The sequence below is a fragment of the Haliotis asinina genome, chromosome 3, assembly GCF_037392515.1.
Source record: "Haliotis asinina isolate JCU_RB_2024 chromosome 3, JCU_Hal_asi_v2, whole genome shotgun sequence".
Lineage (NCBI taxonomy): Eukaryota > Metazoa > Mollusca > Gastropoda > Lepetellida > Haliotidae > Haliotis > Haliotis asinina.
The window spans coordinates 17,176,233-17,193,696 of NC_090282.1; the positions used below are offsets into that span (position 1 = coordinate 17,176,233).

Genomic DNA, 17,464 nt, shown 5'->3' on the forward strand with positions numbered 1-17,464 from the left:
AGAAAGTTGAGAATGAAATAGAAAGACACTATTGGGAACAAAATGGACTGGACCATGCCACCATCAAGCCAGTCGTCATCAGGGTAGACTGACGACAGCGACACCCATTTTGGACAACAGCGTCTTCTGAAAGTGGCAACAGTGACTCCCATTGAATACCTCAAGTGGTAACATGATAACGGCTTTTGAGATGATCTTCACAACACACGTTTGTTATTAATTACCTGTTCTACCAGCAAGTGACTGAAACTTCTCATTTCTCAAATGTTACATATTTTCATGACATTCATAAAAGCAGCACAGCGTTGTGATCTTCCAGCTCTCCTGTTTGTGAATGAAATCACGCAACACTAGTTATCCAGTTACAGTTTATTATCAGAATATATTCAATTCTCTGTGAAACTGTTGAGAAACTGCTTCATTCTGAATATCATTTACACAAGTGTCCTGAGGCACTTCTGGATATTTCAGTCAGTCTCAATATTTCAAATTCAAATCAGAAAATCATATGACAATAAAGCAAGAATATCAACCTTAAACAAAATGTCACATGTGACCACTCATTTTTAGGATGTTTTCATCAGAATCTTATCTGAATGGAGGTAAACTGAACTCCACAACCTCATCGACTACCAGGGATGTTTACCATCTGACATGTTTACTGGCCTGAGCAGCTGAAGCTTAATGTCTATCGAGGCAGGGATCCAGACAGTGGAAACCAGTCCATTTGATAGACATTTCCTACTGTGACTGCAGTGTGAGGAAATATTTGCAGTCCTAAGTCAGACAATTCAGTGAATCCCATCATGATCACAAAACAATGCCATTACAATTCATCAACCTGTCAACATGTTGGACTACCTGAAACAGTCACTGGCCTCTTACAAGTGAGTTTGGTTTTACATCGCTTTTAGAAATGTTCCAGCCACATCAAGGCAGGGGACACCAGAAATGGACTAGTGGAGAATCGGATTCAGGTGGGAATCAAACCCAGGTCCTCTGCATGACAAGCAAATGTTTTAACCCATATGGCCCTGATCTCATATGAGTTGCTGGAAGTCTAAGGATTCTTCAAGGGAAATACAATTTTAAGTGTAATTGTACCTTATGTAAATGTATGGACAAAAAGAGATCTTTAATTCGATGAGTTCGAACATGGATTTCCACGGCCAGATTATCACGCACAACTCCTGAAGGTAATAACAGACACTATAAAATGATCACCTATCTGAAGGTGAAGATGCATAAACAAAGATTATACATGCATATAATGCATTGCTGTGGAGGAACATTCTCACATTCTCTACAAGAAAAATCGTACACCATGTACTGTAGCCATTCCCAAAACCAACAACTGAAGACACATAACATTTCTAAAATCATTTCTGACACACTAAAAACTCTATTCTTTCTCATCTGATAACTCAACAAGATAACAAATCATATTCCCATCTCACCTGAGAAACACTGTCATCCTAAGGACAACAAGCTACTATTGATTGTACAAATAAAATAACAAAAACATCACTGGATTGTGTAAGTCTTGGGTAAGATAAAAATGCTGCTGATTATTTTCTGAAACCAGTCTGAAACTAAGAGACCAACCACTGGGTGTTCGAGGAAATTTGAACTTCAATATTACATAGAATTTAATTGATAATGGTATCAATATTTAAACGGAAAGGTTGCATTCACTGCAATAAAGAAGTTGACCATACATTGATATTGGATTTTATCATCTTTACAACATCTGAAATGCTTCTCAAGGAAGTTGGAAAAAAATGTCATTACAATCATTAGATGACCTCAAGATCAAACTGTAAATCCCACAGTAGTATGAAATTGGTTTCGACAATGGATTTAAGCAGCTACATCAGGACAGTGGATGATGTAACACAGCTTCATATTTGCACATTCTCAGGTACTAAGGGACTGTTCATAATTTATCACTAGGGGAGGGGCGATGAGGATTTTTATAGTTTTTCTGTACAAATCTGGTAGCCCCCCTTTCAATTCTTTTGAAAAAACAAAGAGCCCCCCCACGCATTCTATGTACAATACACATGACACCCCCTTCCCCACTGCATATTTAAAATAATAATTTAAAAGCAAAATAGCTTATCCCCCTTAAAATATCTGGCAACCCACCCCACCCTCACCCCTATATTCTGTGGACAAAATGAATGACCAACCCTGAAAATCCTCATCGCCCCCCAGGTGATAAACTATGAACGGTCCCTAAATCAGGAACTGATTCATGATGAGGGAACGCTATACTCTCTTAGCTCACCAGGAACTGAGGCGTGATGAGGGAACGCTATATCTACTCAGCTACATGTACTGCATTGATGATAAAACTTTAAAGTATACAACAAAACAGTGATGTTCTAAGTGAAGGCCTTCCACACACCACACATACCAATAATTTAGATAATCATCCATATGCATTTACATGCTACAACACACATCGAGGAGACAATCAGCTTGTGGTTTCTTCTTATGCATGTCATAGCCACAGAAACCCAACAGGAATGTGTCCTTGGTGTTTGTCCATTATATCCTTTGCAAACCAACTCCACCTGATTGTTCGTATTTCTAGAGGCAATGTGTTATGCCAAGACAGATTTACTATAGTCACTGTCCAAACGTCTTGAGTAATATATATAGTCAAACACCATTGTCGATGTTGAAGGAACTTTCAAGAACAACTGCAAAAGACTTTTAACCTGGGGACAGTTCTTTGTTTGACACAATGGCATTTAATTAAACTACATATTTTAGCAATGAGTATTTTCTTAACAAGTACCAGTGTTAAGATCATCCTAAAATGCTGTATCTAGATGTGGAGCTAGTTGTAAGGAGTGTTCCAGCACATCAGATCAACCAGTATTTTGTCCATGCAGCACGTCCTTCATGTCCACCATTCATCCACGCTGTGGCTACAGTGCTGCAGCTGCTACGGCCTCTAGGACTGTCAAACCAACAGAGTGACCATGTTCTCATATACCACAAATGTGATGGCACATGCTGGTGTCACTCGTAACAGGTTTGGAGCAAGACCTTTGTAGAACCCGTACATGCCCTCGTATCTGGTGAAAGATGATAAAATCTGATGTTAAAACTTGACACAGACCAGGATGGCAGTAGGTGACTTGCTCATGAGAAGGATGGAACTCTCTGCATTTCTTTGAATTGGGGATTTTCTCCCTTTATTGACAACTACATTAAATAATATAAAACAACGGAAATGTTTTAAACTGATCTGCAAATGACATACTTTGATCAAGAAGAAAACTTCACACAAAAAGTTAAATCAAGCAATGGCCATGAGAAAACATCCATCATCTCTAAGCAAAGCGTCTGCTGCTGATCCTTCCGTATATCAAGGACACTATTAACATATCACTGTATCTCCTACAGCAGTAACGTGATCAGTATGATCACTGGACAGTCAGGATGTCAGCCTTCACATATGCTACTCCAGTAAGTAGTTGTGAGGGAAATATAATCCAGTAATTGCTGGACACATTGACTAGTATTTCTGAGCGAGTTCTCAATGTGTCATTGATAAAAATTGTTATTGCATAAAACAGATACAAACTGTAAACCTAAAACAGACAGAAAAGTAGTAAAAGTAAAAGTAGTTCAAAGAGTTGTCTCAATCAACCTCTGAGTCTAGCGAAGCATGTTTGCCTTGGTCATCTAGACATCTCTTCCCAAAAATGTCTTGGGTTGAGCAAGCTGCTTGTAATGTATGGATCCTTCTCTGTCAGGTGTATTAACAGATGTACATGTGTATCTGATACTGTGCCTGAACCTTGTTATCTTTAATCTGTGTGCTGTAATCACTGATGCAAGATACCACTGTAAGAGATGCACGATCTGATCTGTGATGCAACTTGTTATTTTCTTAGCATATGCTGATTGAAATGCTATCATCATGTAGTTATGCAAATATACTCTCCAAAAAGTTAAGAATCAAACTATCTTAACATAATTACAACTAATCTGTCATATGATGCCATATGAACTATAGATATGTAAATGAATCCGGTGATGTTTAACTTCTTTGGAGTAGTATGTATCTTGTAAGTAACTTGTGTTTGCTGTATGTAAGTTGAATCACTGTTTCCGGAATCATTCACATTTTGAGTTCCCCTTTGAGAGATGTTTGTATGTGACAGGGCAACATATGTTTGTACTCCCTACATCACTGGAGATCATCTGATCTCATTCATTGAAGTTGCTGGTGTTGTAATGTGAACTCAACAGATGTCTGTAAATGTTTCCAGCTGAAAGAAGACTATAAACCAAGCCACACAATAGATCATCGCCGCATGTAATTTAATACCATCCGCTCCTTAAGTACACCTGTACACATTTCAATCACATCACCAGAATATTACACATGGTAAATACACATTCTAAATGCAACTGAAAGACACAGAGCCTAAATCCTATGGGATAAACTATACATTTAACAACTGAAATAAGGCAATTTCCCAGGTTCTGAAGCTCTCCTTTCCTGGTCAGAAATATTGTTTAAAACTAAAGGACGTCCTGTTGCCCTTGATGTCTTGTGAACCTAGGGTCCCTTTAAGCTCTAACATTTAACATTAAGGTTGTAACAAAGACCCATGAGTGAGTGAGTGAGTGAGTTTAGTTTCACGCTGCACTCAGCAATATTCCAGCTATGTGATGGCAGTCTATAAATAATCGAGTCTGCACCAGACAATCCAGTGATCAACAACATGAGCATCAATCTGCGCATTTGGGAACTGGTGACATATGTCAACCAAGTCAGCGAGCCTGACCACCCGATCCTGTTAGTCGCCTCTTAAGACAAGAATAGTCGCCTTTTATGGAAAGCATGGGTTGCTGAAGACCTATTCTACACTGGGACCTTCACTGGTCAAAGACCCATGAACATGTACACTTGCTTCCAAACAATGAATGATTACAAAATTTCAAGAAAAAAAATTGATTGACTCCACCTGAGCACAATGAATTCAATGCACACTGGCATTGCTAAATAAGGACGTCATCACTTGATGTCTGATCAAGAGGAAGAATACAACTTGTCAATGTCCATTTCTGGAGTATCACAGCCATGTCATGGAAGGAAGACAAACGAATGTACTCATTTGTATGTTTCAGAAAACTATCATAGTGCTACGACTGTTGTAAGTATGTGTTACAGTATGGACCTAAGACAGTTGTGGCACTACGATTGCTCTGAGAAACTGGGCCCTGGATCCAGCCACCAACTCCATGATAATATATTGCTACTCAGCCGCTTTGTATCGTAGCAAGAAGAGTGAGTTAAGATGTAAAACCATATGGCCATATTTCGGCCATATTGTCACTATAACACCAGAGTCAATATTCTTCTTTTCACTATTACCTGTCCTAGAGAAAAAGTGTCTGCGTAACACAGTAAGAATGAGATTTTAAAATGTCATTTCAATAGTCTGAATTCTGATTGCTGTGCCCTCAACATGTATTCTGCAAGTTGATGGCAATGCATCAGCTATTCTGTTATCAATTCTTATATTTAACACATTCAGTTTCGGATAAAATGAAAAAGAACTCCAAAATCAAGATAACATTGAAAACATGTTTATGGTATATACACTACGTTTATCTTCAAAACAAAATTTCATGTGAAAGAACTGACAGGATTTGAGGATAGAAGCTGGCACTGGAATGTAATGAGATCAATAAGTACATCATGAAATGCTTTTTGGTATTCTGTGATCAATAATACTGTAAATGTGCAATAAACATAATATCAGCATGGTAACCATGGATACTCGCAGAATATTGACAATAATCTATATATATGTAAGTCAGATACAATATTGTCATTAAGCTATGTAACTTCACAAGATAGGTTTGCATGATAGACACAATACATACACACATGGTACTTGTTTTGAAGTTTCACCATGATTACAAATCCCCACATACTCAGACAGGCATCCATAATCTGCAATCCACGTAATTTGCCATAATGATCACATGAACAATGGACAATACAACTACACAATAATAACAGGTAACATGAAATTATGATTATGTGATGACATGTGTCTACATTACCTGTACTTTGCCCTATTATGTAGCTATATAGCAGACTAACATGTTACATGTCCATGCTGAGCTGTCACTGTACACAGTGATACACTATGAGCCTGATAACCACCTGTGATCACCTGAGATTAAAACTGCAGGTAGTTTCTGCAGATAAGTAGCTTGTAAATAGCTTCCATAGTTCCTGGTGTGACACCTCCCCAACAGCACAATGAACAACGCAATGTACTACTCAGAAGGTGATAAAGAACACCCAGTGTCAGGGCTGTTACAGCAACACACTATTCTGCAATCATGGGCCTTCTCTAACTTCCGTTGAGTAGGATACTATTTTTTTCTGAAAAGTCACAACTAATATTTTTGAAGAGATTCCACCCACATATGACACAATCAGAAAAGAAAGTAAAAATAGTGCTGGTTTGTTGTTTACCTGATTGCTTTGATGGGTTATAAAATTATATGATAATTGTTTACTCCTTCACAAGAAACTGATTAGGCAGATTCACTACCAGCTATTGCAAAGCCCTCATATTCAACAAGTAACTGTTTCAGTAAATGTCTATAATTCATGAACAATAACATATTTAAAAGTAAACTGACACACAAATCAACAGTGCTTGCTGTTTTACTATTCTCTGGCACTGACATGAATATTTTGAATTCTAGTTCTGTTGACTATAAACAACAGACAAGAGTCATCAGAAGATGACATATCCTCAATGCCCCCACATATTTTAAAGAACAAATTAAATGTTTTTTAAGACTAACACTGAATCATTTCCATGTAAATCATGAAAAATATAAATGCCATATATCTGTAAACAGCAAAAGGAACCACTTCAAGATCTGAAGAAATAACAAAAGGCACCACATTAGGTGCTGTTTGATATATGTGCCCATTTATGTTGCAAAACATTGAACGCTTTTGGAGTTATGTGCCAGAAACAAAAAGATTATGGACAGACGGACGGATGGACAGATGAGGCATTGACTGTATTTCTCCCCCCTCCACCCCCAATTACATGCCATGGGATAAAGAGATTTAATGATGAATATGTTCTGTTGATATGATTACGATCACATAATCACATGAGATTCTGTCATTTAACACTAAAGTTAAAAACGAGTCACAATTGCACATATAACAACACATGCTGCAAGTCACTTCCATACATGCATCTGAATATATTTTGTAACAATGTATGATGAAAATTAAATACCCTTAATCATAATGAATAATGATAAAACTTCAAGGGACAAACAACAAGTGCTGAACACAACCTCTTTGATAAATACTATTGTATATCAGGCACAATTCAGACTCAGAGTCATGATTGACTCACAACAACCACAAGTAAGAATAATTGACTGATTTCCCCCTTAAAAGTGATGTCATTATTCACGTGTATGTATGCATGTTCATGAGTAAGTTAAACTGAAAGCATGTTCCACCATGTACACAGAGGCGAAATGATAGCGTGTTGTTTGTGCAGTATATGTACATATGACGTAAGACACATCTGCTCTGTACTTACAGAACAGCAAAGTTGTGCACAGTCGCCAGAACATGCCAAACTTCATATATATAGTGGAGGTATATTGTTTCATTTTATATATGGATCTCTGATTAATTCTGTGAATCCCTGACACAATCAGTTTCTCAGGGCTCCAGGTTGTAACAGTCTTCTGTCACTTCTTCATCAAGTCCTGGTGAATGTTAACAAAGTTGCCCACCACAAACTCAACTGATATATTCCTGTAGCTGACACTGATGCAGAATATTCTTCCTGTAAGTGTCTTGGAAATAATAGAATGAAATCTCTATAACAATTCTGCAGGAATTATGTTGACGTTTCTTGTGCCCAAAGTAGAGTGAGAAGAGGTCTCTGTACATGGTTCCATCAGCTGTGGTTGTCAGGACGGTTGCTCTTCCAGTTTGTGATATACTCGTACAGCAGAAACACTATACATATGTTAGGGGTGACGTGCCACAGATAGATGCCTAGGCCTTTATACAGCCCTCGTATACCCTCGTACCTGGTGAGAATAAGCTACATGCAACCACACATCTGACTAGCAGAACATGACGTAAAGGCAATGCAAAAACAATCAGGAAATGTGGGACTATCAGGATATCAACATATCAGGATATCAACACATCTGTAACACTGTAATGGATAATAAGTGAAGGTGGTTTAATAGTCAGCAATATTTCAGCTACATTATCCAAAATGTAAGTCAGTCAAACCGATGGTTTATAGCAACAACACCACTTTTCAGGACAGGCCTGAATGGCATAGTCTTTCAGATAAGAAATATTAATTAAAGTTAACTCATAATGAGTCATGTATAACATAAATGATATCATATCTGATATTGACATACACTTATATTGCATTACATATAATGCCAATGTTAGTGTCCCCCAGACAGAAATACTTGGACAAACTGAATAGCACAAACACATCCAACCAATGGGCATCAGAGATTGTAGATGGTCTTGTTTGATCAACAAGAAGTACATGTGTAAGAATGGTAAAAGTATCAAACATATCTGATTTTAACATAATTATCCAAAGCAGCTTGAGCCACAGACTGCCCATTGGTTGGGCTTGGTTGGGCATGGTTGAGCTCTGAGTGTATTCATTTCTTAGTGAGAGATGTCCACTTGGGTCACATTTTTGGTACCACAGCAAGAGATTGCATTACATGTGATGCAGTAAGTTAGAAATAAGGTGTACTTGGACATTCCAGAATTACCACAGAAACAATCAATGGTTGTACCAGCCTTAAACATCACTGAATGCAAGCAAAGTAAGTACCAAAAAGTAAGAGACACACAGCTAACTCTGAAAGGAAAACACTGCACATCCAATAAAGCAGAAAACATTTACTTACTTGAATATCTGTCTGACTATATCTCGTATATTTCCATAGTCTCTATGTTGGTCCTGTATGCGAGACCGAAGGACTTGGTAGGGATATGTAGTTGTAGCAGCAAACATTTTGGACAAGGCCGCAAATACAACATACTCAGCAGACCCCTGGGGATCATGGAAAATACTCACATCATTCATCGTGTTTTCGTATATGGCTTAATTGCATTTTATTACTGCTGCAAAGATTATCCCTGTTGAAAAGGATCTACGATAAAAGTCCAATCCTGAAAATGCTTCAGTCATTAATGATAATAGCAATGATAACTTCTGTGTTCTGACAAGTGGGTAGAATTTTGTGCCACTTCTAGCAGTATTCCAGTCTTTCCAGGGAACACTAGACTGGCAAAGGTTTTAACTGTTTGACTCCACATACTGTTCCATAGGGTTCCAGGCTGATATCTTCTAATGTCTCCCAATTCTTCTTAAATATGCCATATATTCTCAATAGCATAAGTCTTAGCTGGATAGGAATTAATTGTCAGAATCCCATAGTTGTCACAAGACACGACTGAATGGATCAAAGACCAAGAAATATTCTCTTGTCTGACTGCTTAGTATTATTTGCTATACTCCTACAATGAGTGTAAAAAACCTAGTAGGAGGTCATGTCATGTAACCTTTGAGTGACCTATGAATGTCCAATCAAACATGAGATGGACAGATTTAAGCAATCAGAAAACTGCTGCTGTTTAGGGTTTGGCAGAACTTACAAAATTCCCCAGTCACTGACACCGATCACTCAATAAACGAAAATCTGCATAAACAAAGACATTTGAATGGCAGTATATATGCTTAGGGCTTTCTGGTAACATCATTACCATTAGCCAATATTTCCTCAAGCTGATATCATTGGATACTGACACACACACACAAAGAAACGCTACTTCCATTGACATTTTAGTCACTTTTGACAGTGATGCAGCATGCTCCACGTGAATCACCCACGCAAATCACTCAGCTTCGAACTTTACAACGTAAAAATTCAGAAATTATGTGAGAATGCCCACTTTACAATTTGGTAAGCAGTGTTCTGATTGGTCAATCTCAAAGGTTACCTGACAAAACCTACTACTAGGATTTGTTGGACTCTGTAGGGGAGTGTAAGGAATAATACTGAGACTAAGTTTACTTAGACAGTCACTGTACCTTGACAGGCAGCATGGGACAAAACGATATCAATCACTGGACTTGGTCCAGGCTTGATTATTTACAGGCTGCTGTGACATGGCTGGAATACTGTGGACTGACAAAGTACAATCAAAACTGGCTGAGAGTCAAATGCTTAGGCTTATCATGCAGTTCTCATATGAAGACGTACCAGACGTGTGTCAATAGGCTGATTCCTGTAAGTGTTGTAAAGTGTCTTCATTTCCTCGTACGCCATGAACTGTAGAGCACCATGGGAGATCCCAAACACACCAGGTACAAAACCCTGTAATGCAAACCAGGGAACATGAGTCAAACATAATCTGTATATGTACCTTTAAGAAATCACTACTAACATCATGAAGGAATCATAGTATAGTTTTTTATGGCATCACAATAGGTCAAAGTATTGTTGTCCTACTTTAGACAGAGTATCCAATAGCATGAATATAGTTTGATTTACTACAGTAAATGAACAATTCTTTGTATTGTTCAACATGTGTTGTGATGCAATAGGTCCAGCAGGTGCAAGGGAAGTTCCGTAATACTTTTCAATACGAATACATATACACATTGTAAATGACTACCCCACTATATTCCAACAATATGTAACTATTCACATCTTAATTCAACAACAGTCAATGTAATGACTGGAAATCCTGAATTTGAAGAGTGTTCAGCTCATTTCCTTACACAGGTGGCTACATATTCTGATAGATCCACTCTGTTGGTATACACCAGATCATTTGACATGAAAATGTTTCAAAATCAGCATTTGTTTGTTATGAGGAAGGATAACAGTGTTAAAACCTACATTGAAAAATCACTGTCACTGTAATAAACATGTTGTTCATCCATATACTGATATCCTTACTTATGCTCCAGCTTCTTACTGCCTCTGAAACATGTCATCTATTTATGATGTGGAGGCTTACCTTGTAAAGACCCCTTATGCCCTCAAACTTATAGATCTTGAAGAGGGCGTCCAGCATACCCTTGTAGTGGACACTGGATGTAGATACTGCTGGCTTGTCATACTGCAGACACAGGCGGGTTTTGGTCACCCAGATAGGGTTGGTCAACACTAACGTTGTAAATCCTAAAACAAACAACACTGCATCAGCTCACTACTGACGGCACTAAGACCCACCTGTACATACAGTCACAGACACATTAAAAGCTGGAATAAGCTATCCTACTTTCATGGATAAAAACATTCTTGCTTTGCTTGTTGCAATAGTAAACATAGTATAGAGATTAGGTGATTGCAAACATAGCACACATTCACCTGACTTCAAATTGAGTTTTATACAGCAATTAACAATATTATATTCAAAGAATATGTGTAATATTCCGATGTCTGGAAACACTGTTGACATACAAGCTCAGTCAAACCAGTGTTTATTACTACAGTGTCTGAATAGACATTTTATGAACGAACCCATGTGAACAGACTTCTCTTTCATTTTTACTCAAACACACCTTTCTCAGATCACAGTAGACAAGCCTAATGAAAAGGTTTTTGTGGTCTGCACGTGAAACCATATGACTATAATCAACAAACTTTGGAGAAATACATTTCCCATACAATATTCTCTCAAAAAGTTCAAACAGGTGAAAGAATTTTGTGCCTTGTCAGAGGGCTGTGTAGACAGGTACCTCTGCCACAAAGCCAGGAGTATTTCAGTAGGATTTTACACTATGTTTAGCAATATTAAAACAATATCGACATAGAGGACACCAGGAATGAGATTAAGATGTTGTAGCTGTGTGAGGATTTTAACATTGACTTTCACTGTATAAGCAAACACGTTTACCAGGCTTCCCAACTGCCCTGTCTGAACTTAGCAAGATATAACTATTCCTCACATCTCCCTCACATGCGGCAGAGGTCAAACCAAGAATATGGGAAGGGGTGTGTTGTTTGAGTTCAGACAGAATGTGTGTGTACCTGCGCCAGTGGCTGCCATAATGTGATAGCCGGGTCCAAGGTTGCGCTTGGAGTCTCCCTCATTCAACTTAGTCTTGATGGAGTTGTAACTGAAACAGTTATCACTCAAGGTGAATAATCTCATTATCAGACATACATGGCAACACAAACATATCGTGAATAACATATAGTAATATGTAATGTAAAACACCAAATGTGTTAGTGAGACTTACATAAACCACACTAGTACTGAAATTAACTACAAGTGAAAGAACATGTATAACCATGATATAACCACAGTAAGAAAGATTCCAGCCATATCATCATGGTGATCATTGGGATATTGAATCTGGATCAGACAAACACCTGACTGAAACCATGAGTAACTGTACTTGTGATCTTGACATCTGTTTATCACCACTATGCGAGAACTTTATTGTTGAGGATACTTACAAGAAGAAGTATAATCCCCAGGACATGCCAGCACCCCAGATGTTGGGCGTGACTCCCTGATAGAGGCCAACAAATCCATCACTTCTAGCTATACTGCGCAGTGCATGGACAATTCCATTGTACTTTGGTCGGTTAGTCACACCATAGCCTTCATTTACTGAAAAAAAAAGAAAAACGACCATAACAGAAAAATCAAAATTGGTACACCTACAGATTAATGGCTACCTGTTGGGCACATGGTTTAGTGTTGCATGCACTTCCTATTGAAGAGAAACACAAGCCAAGGTTTAAAATTCGAAAGCCCAACCGAACCTAACCCTCTTCCAAAGTAAATTTTTAAAAATGGCAGAAGGTATCCGGTACCCTGTAGTCTTGCCTCAAAACGACCATGATCCTGTTCCTATGACCATAACTCACCTGAATATCACCTGAAAGAAGACAGAAGAATGTCAAGCGAGAAAAATAGCTTCTTCACCATGTTCACCACTTACGGGGAGAGGTAATAATGGGTATAATACCAAACTCAAGACTATTACAAAGTACAATTTGAATCTGTCAAGTCCGGACTCTGTGTAATCTTTTTTTTTCTTCCACAATCTGGAGTGAGTGAGTGAGTTTAGTTTTACGCCGCACTCAGCAATATTCCAGCTATATGGCGGTGGTCTGTAAATAATCGAGTCTGGACCAGACAATCCAGTGATCAACAACATGAGCATCAATCTGTGGAATTGGGAACCGATGACACGTGTCAACCAAGTCAGCGATTCTGACCACCCGATCCCGTTAGTCGCCTCTTACGACAAGCACAGTCATCCACAACCTGGTCTACTCTCTAAGTCCCAGCACAATTGTTCTTATTTTACCAGTAAAGTATGCTTCATAATCCTGACTCTTTCAAAATTAATGATTACTTGATAAAATAAAAGTCCCAACAATCAACTTGCTATGAGAACAGTGCTTTGTATTGTACTTGGATGTTGCTGGCTAAAACAACAGTCCATCGAAAAAACATCTCTGTTAGTGTTACACTCGGATCATGTTATATCGCAGCATTCATGGTATCGTGGCAAACAGTTTTCCACACGAGATACACCTAGTGGTGATTTGCATGTGTAAATTGACAACCAGAGGTCAGTTGCTTTTTCATTTGTTAGAAACCATAAGGATGTATTGAATCATCCTAGGTATGATCCAGCAGAAATACCGACATTAAACTCTGGAATCTTTTGGAATCTGTCTGCCCCCACCAATCAAATACCTGCTATAATATTTATGTGTCCTATATGACGCTGTCATCTGCATTTCACTGTTGCTATATGAGGTAGTGGACTGGAGAGAGTGAGTGAGTGAGTGAGTTTAGTTTTACGCTGAACTCTGCAATATTCCAGCTATCTGGCGGCGGTCTGTAAATAATCAAGTCTGGACCAGACAATCCAGTGATCAACAACATGAGCATCGATCTGCGCATTTGGGAACCGATGACATGTGTCAACCAAGTCTGCGAGAATGACCACCCGATCCAGTTAGTCGCCTCTTACAACAAGCACAGTTGCCTTTTATGGCAAGCATGGGTTGCTGAAGGCTTATTCTACCCTGTGACCTTTAAGGGTCAAGTGGACTGGAAGTAACATCATGAGCTATAATTATCTCCTGAGGAAAACATTTTACTGTTTACCGCGATACAAACAAGTCTTATACTTTGGTAAATATTTACTGGCTTTGCTCATCTAATGGTTTTCACTGAGACACTATCAAAGGTAAAATAATAAGTTTTTCACAAAACTGCTGATTAAATGTCATGCTAATTGGATTTAATGATCAAATTCAAAGAGGCTTACATTGAGTTACAAGTTTACAATTTGATTTACGATTACAGATATGTCAACATGGTCAAGTATCGTGACAATGAGGTTACAGGCTACTTCTGTTCACAATGGCTAACTAATTCCATAAACGCATGATAATTAATATCCATAAACTCAGTGTCAGTTTGCAGTCAAACTTGCTGCTTTGATTACTTGCTTGGATTCACATTCACTTCATAGTATGAGCAGACTGACCAGCAAAATGTAGGGAGACTGATTTGTCACTTGGTGACAAACTGAGACTTACTGACAAATGAGAAATACAATATAAGCAAACAAGTGTATCAGATATTATGAATCAAAGTGAACATTTCTGTCAGCGATTTTAAGAGTGCATAAGTGAAAATAGCAATGGCAGATCAGCAGAAAGTTTGACAAGATCAACACCCTCATCTACAAAGTGTATACTGACTGACTCCCCCTCTAACATCTGCATCTATCAACTGTTTGATCCATCAGGCGTTTTACCACTCTTGAGCTTGATTAAAAACAAAGTCATCCACCACTGACGTACCGAGGAATCTCCCATTCTCGCGGCATAACAAGGAAGTAACATCATGAAGTGTAAGGAAGAGGAATCATGTTGTCAAGGGAGGGAAAAAGTTATGATTTGTCCAAGTTGGGGCCGCCAATCAAATTGCCCCAGCGACAAAAGGACTCAGCAAATTTGGTTTTAAGCTTATTGGTACAGGTAACATACAGAAAAACGAACCCAGTTTTTTTATTTGTTTGGAAACTGACAGAGTTACCTTCATCGATGCTTCAGAGATCCATCAAGACTTTGAAGAGGTGACGAAGGTCATCACCCCCAGCAACAAACTTCATCAGCTTGTGGGTTATATCAGAGATCATATCATAGATTGTATTGTAAATTATATGGTCTCTGGTTACACTAGGACCCAATGGGTCTACAAAAGAACTTGTCTCCCTTGAAGATTATTCTGCTTCTGACAGACAAGAACAATCAATCACATTGAAGGTAAATAGCTTTTAAACAGTATTTCTTTCACCCATTTAACCTAAGTTTAATTTACAGATATTTAATAAATAACAAATTTAATGTGAGTTAATCATGTTGAGCATAAGAACATTTCTTTTAAAATTTCCCATTTTGTTTTCAGGTTGGCACCAGCAACTAAATACAAAAGTCGGGGAGCAACAGCTGGGACTATACCAACTTATGCAAGCCCTGCATCAGTATCCCTGCTCCTAATCAAGATCCTCGTGCTGAAGGAGAGCAAAGTGAGAGCAAGAATCTGGGACCGATCAACCACAGCCAAGATGGAGACCTCTGCTCTGTGAACAGAGTTTAGGGAAGACCAAATTTCAGTTCAGCAGCTGCATTCATGGACCAGTCCGCCATGCAGATAAAAGTTAAAAAGTTAAAACTGAAAGAAAGACATGTGATTTCCTGTATGAGGAACTTCTGTATGAGGGTTATGATATCCCATTTGACAAAACTCTAGATAGTTTTTAAACATATTATACCATACTTGTAATGATACTCAATGCCATTTGTTGACAAAAAACTATTTAGTGCATTTACAATAAGCATACTATACAAACCTTTAATTTATTCTTGTAATTCTTTACCAAATATCTGGAATTGCAATGTTGTCTATACATGAATATTACTGTTACTCTTATCAGTTTAGGAAATGTATCAGAAACATTACTACATAATATCATATAAAGAATAGTAAAGAAGTTGACAAAAGCTACGCATTTATGGCTTATATTAAACCATATTAAGTAAATTGGGGCAGTTTGAGGCTAGCGTGCAGTTTACCGGGTGCGCTACACAGGGACTCCCGAGCGCGTGCTAATGAGCGCACTGCAGCATCCTCAGCCTGTGGGCACCCATCTTCTAGATCCTTACCCTTGGGCACCCCTTCCCCCCGTCCAACTCCCCTTCTAGAGCCTTAGCCCTTGGGCACCCCCTTCTAGATCCTTAGGGTTAGTGAGCAAAGGTGAGTGTTGGCTCACCCTTGGCTCGATTTGACCAAACCTAGGGCCATTTTACAAAACAATTTATTTTGACCAAATTTGCTCGGGCATTTTGTCGCTGGGGCAATCTGACTGGCATCCCAAGTTGGTAAAAACTCACAAGTATTCGGTTACATTGCAAAATTTTGATCAATCACAGACTTGGGCCACTTCCTAATTACCGGTCAGTGATGAAAACAACTGCTTAGTATCATGCATCAGCGATCTCAGCAGAAAACATGTTTACCACAAAAATAGAAGAAGCTCTATGCTCATTGTATCAGTGTCTATGATAATGGACAAAAGCTGTCAGTCAGTTTTTCAATTTGGACAAATGAATTGGTAACAACCAAGTAATTAATAGTCAGATTCCACTGTATGAAGCATGATACGACTTTGCTTATGGTCAATGAATTCCCTGTATCCTTTTAGGACGCTTAAGAACGTCCTGGTTTTCTCAAATATCGCATGAACAATTGAATAATGACCAAATTACTAAAGAGAAAGCACCCGAGTTTCAGAGTACACATTTGAACCTAAAGACGTATGACATCCAAAAACATATTCTCAGGTGTTACGAGTGTATATTAATGACGCGAGTCGGCGAGATGATGCAATCTTCCTCAAAATCTATGTATTCTGGTATAATACTAACAGTGTTACCTTACTCATGAACATTCACAATTCCGATTATTCCATGTTCAATGACTATAGACCATTGTACTTGCCTTGAAATCTGATTTTAACCAAGTCCAGAGGATGAAGTACTAGTGTGGAAACAACTCCGCCAGATATTCCAGCCACCAAATACTCCCATTTGATATTTCTCAACGCTGAGTAGAGGCGCGTGGGCCTAGTATCTGTATCCATCGACGGTCTAGCCATACTGTTTAGTGTCTTAAACAACAAAAAAGCCCCTACTTAAATACTGTTTTTCAGTCCTGTTAATCATCCTTGAAATCCAAGGATTTATAGTGTTCGTCAACTGCTAGCCTTGTTTGTGCCGTCGGCCATCTTTGCCAGGATCTACCAATGGATAAATAATAATTATA

General features: G+C 38.4%; 1 protein-coding gene across 2 annotated transcripts; it reads right to left on the reverse strand.

Annotated features, from left to right (window-relative positions):
* Positions 1 to 354: 354 nt before the first annotated feature.
* LOC137277578 (solute carrier family 25 member 32-like) lies at positions 355 to 17,446 on the reverse strand. Of its 2 annotated transcripts, none has more exons than XM_067809376.1 (7): positions 17,141 to 17,440; positions 12,562 to 12,718; positions 12,130 to 12,218; positions 11,114 to 11,277; positions 10,351 to 10,464; positions 8,992 to 9,137; positions 355 to 3,089 (listed from the first exon to the last, which is right to left on the reverse strand). In XM_067809376.1, the coding sequence occupies exons 1-7, from the start codon at positions 17,295 to 17,297 to the stop codon at positions 2,975 to 2,977; spliced, it is 942 nt and encodes a 313-aa protein (XP_067665477.1). In that variant the 5' UTR covers positions 17,298 to 17,440; the 3' UTR covers positions 355 to 2,974. The 2 variants fall into 2 exon arrangements, with proteins under 2 accessions (XP_067665477.1, XP_067665476.1); XM_067809375.1 differs by lacking the exon at positions 355 to 3,089 and adding an exon at positions 4,322 to 8,130 and having other exon boundaries at positions 17,141 to 17,446.
* Between the last annotated feature and the right edge of the window lie 18 nt (positions 17,447 to 17,464).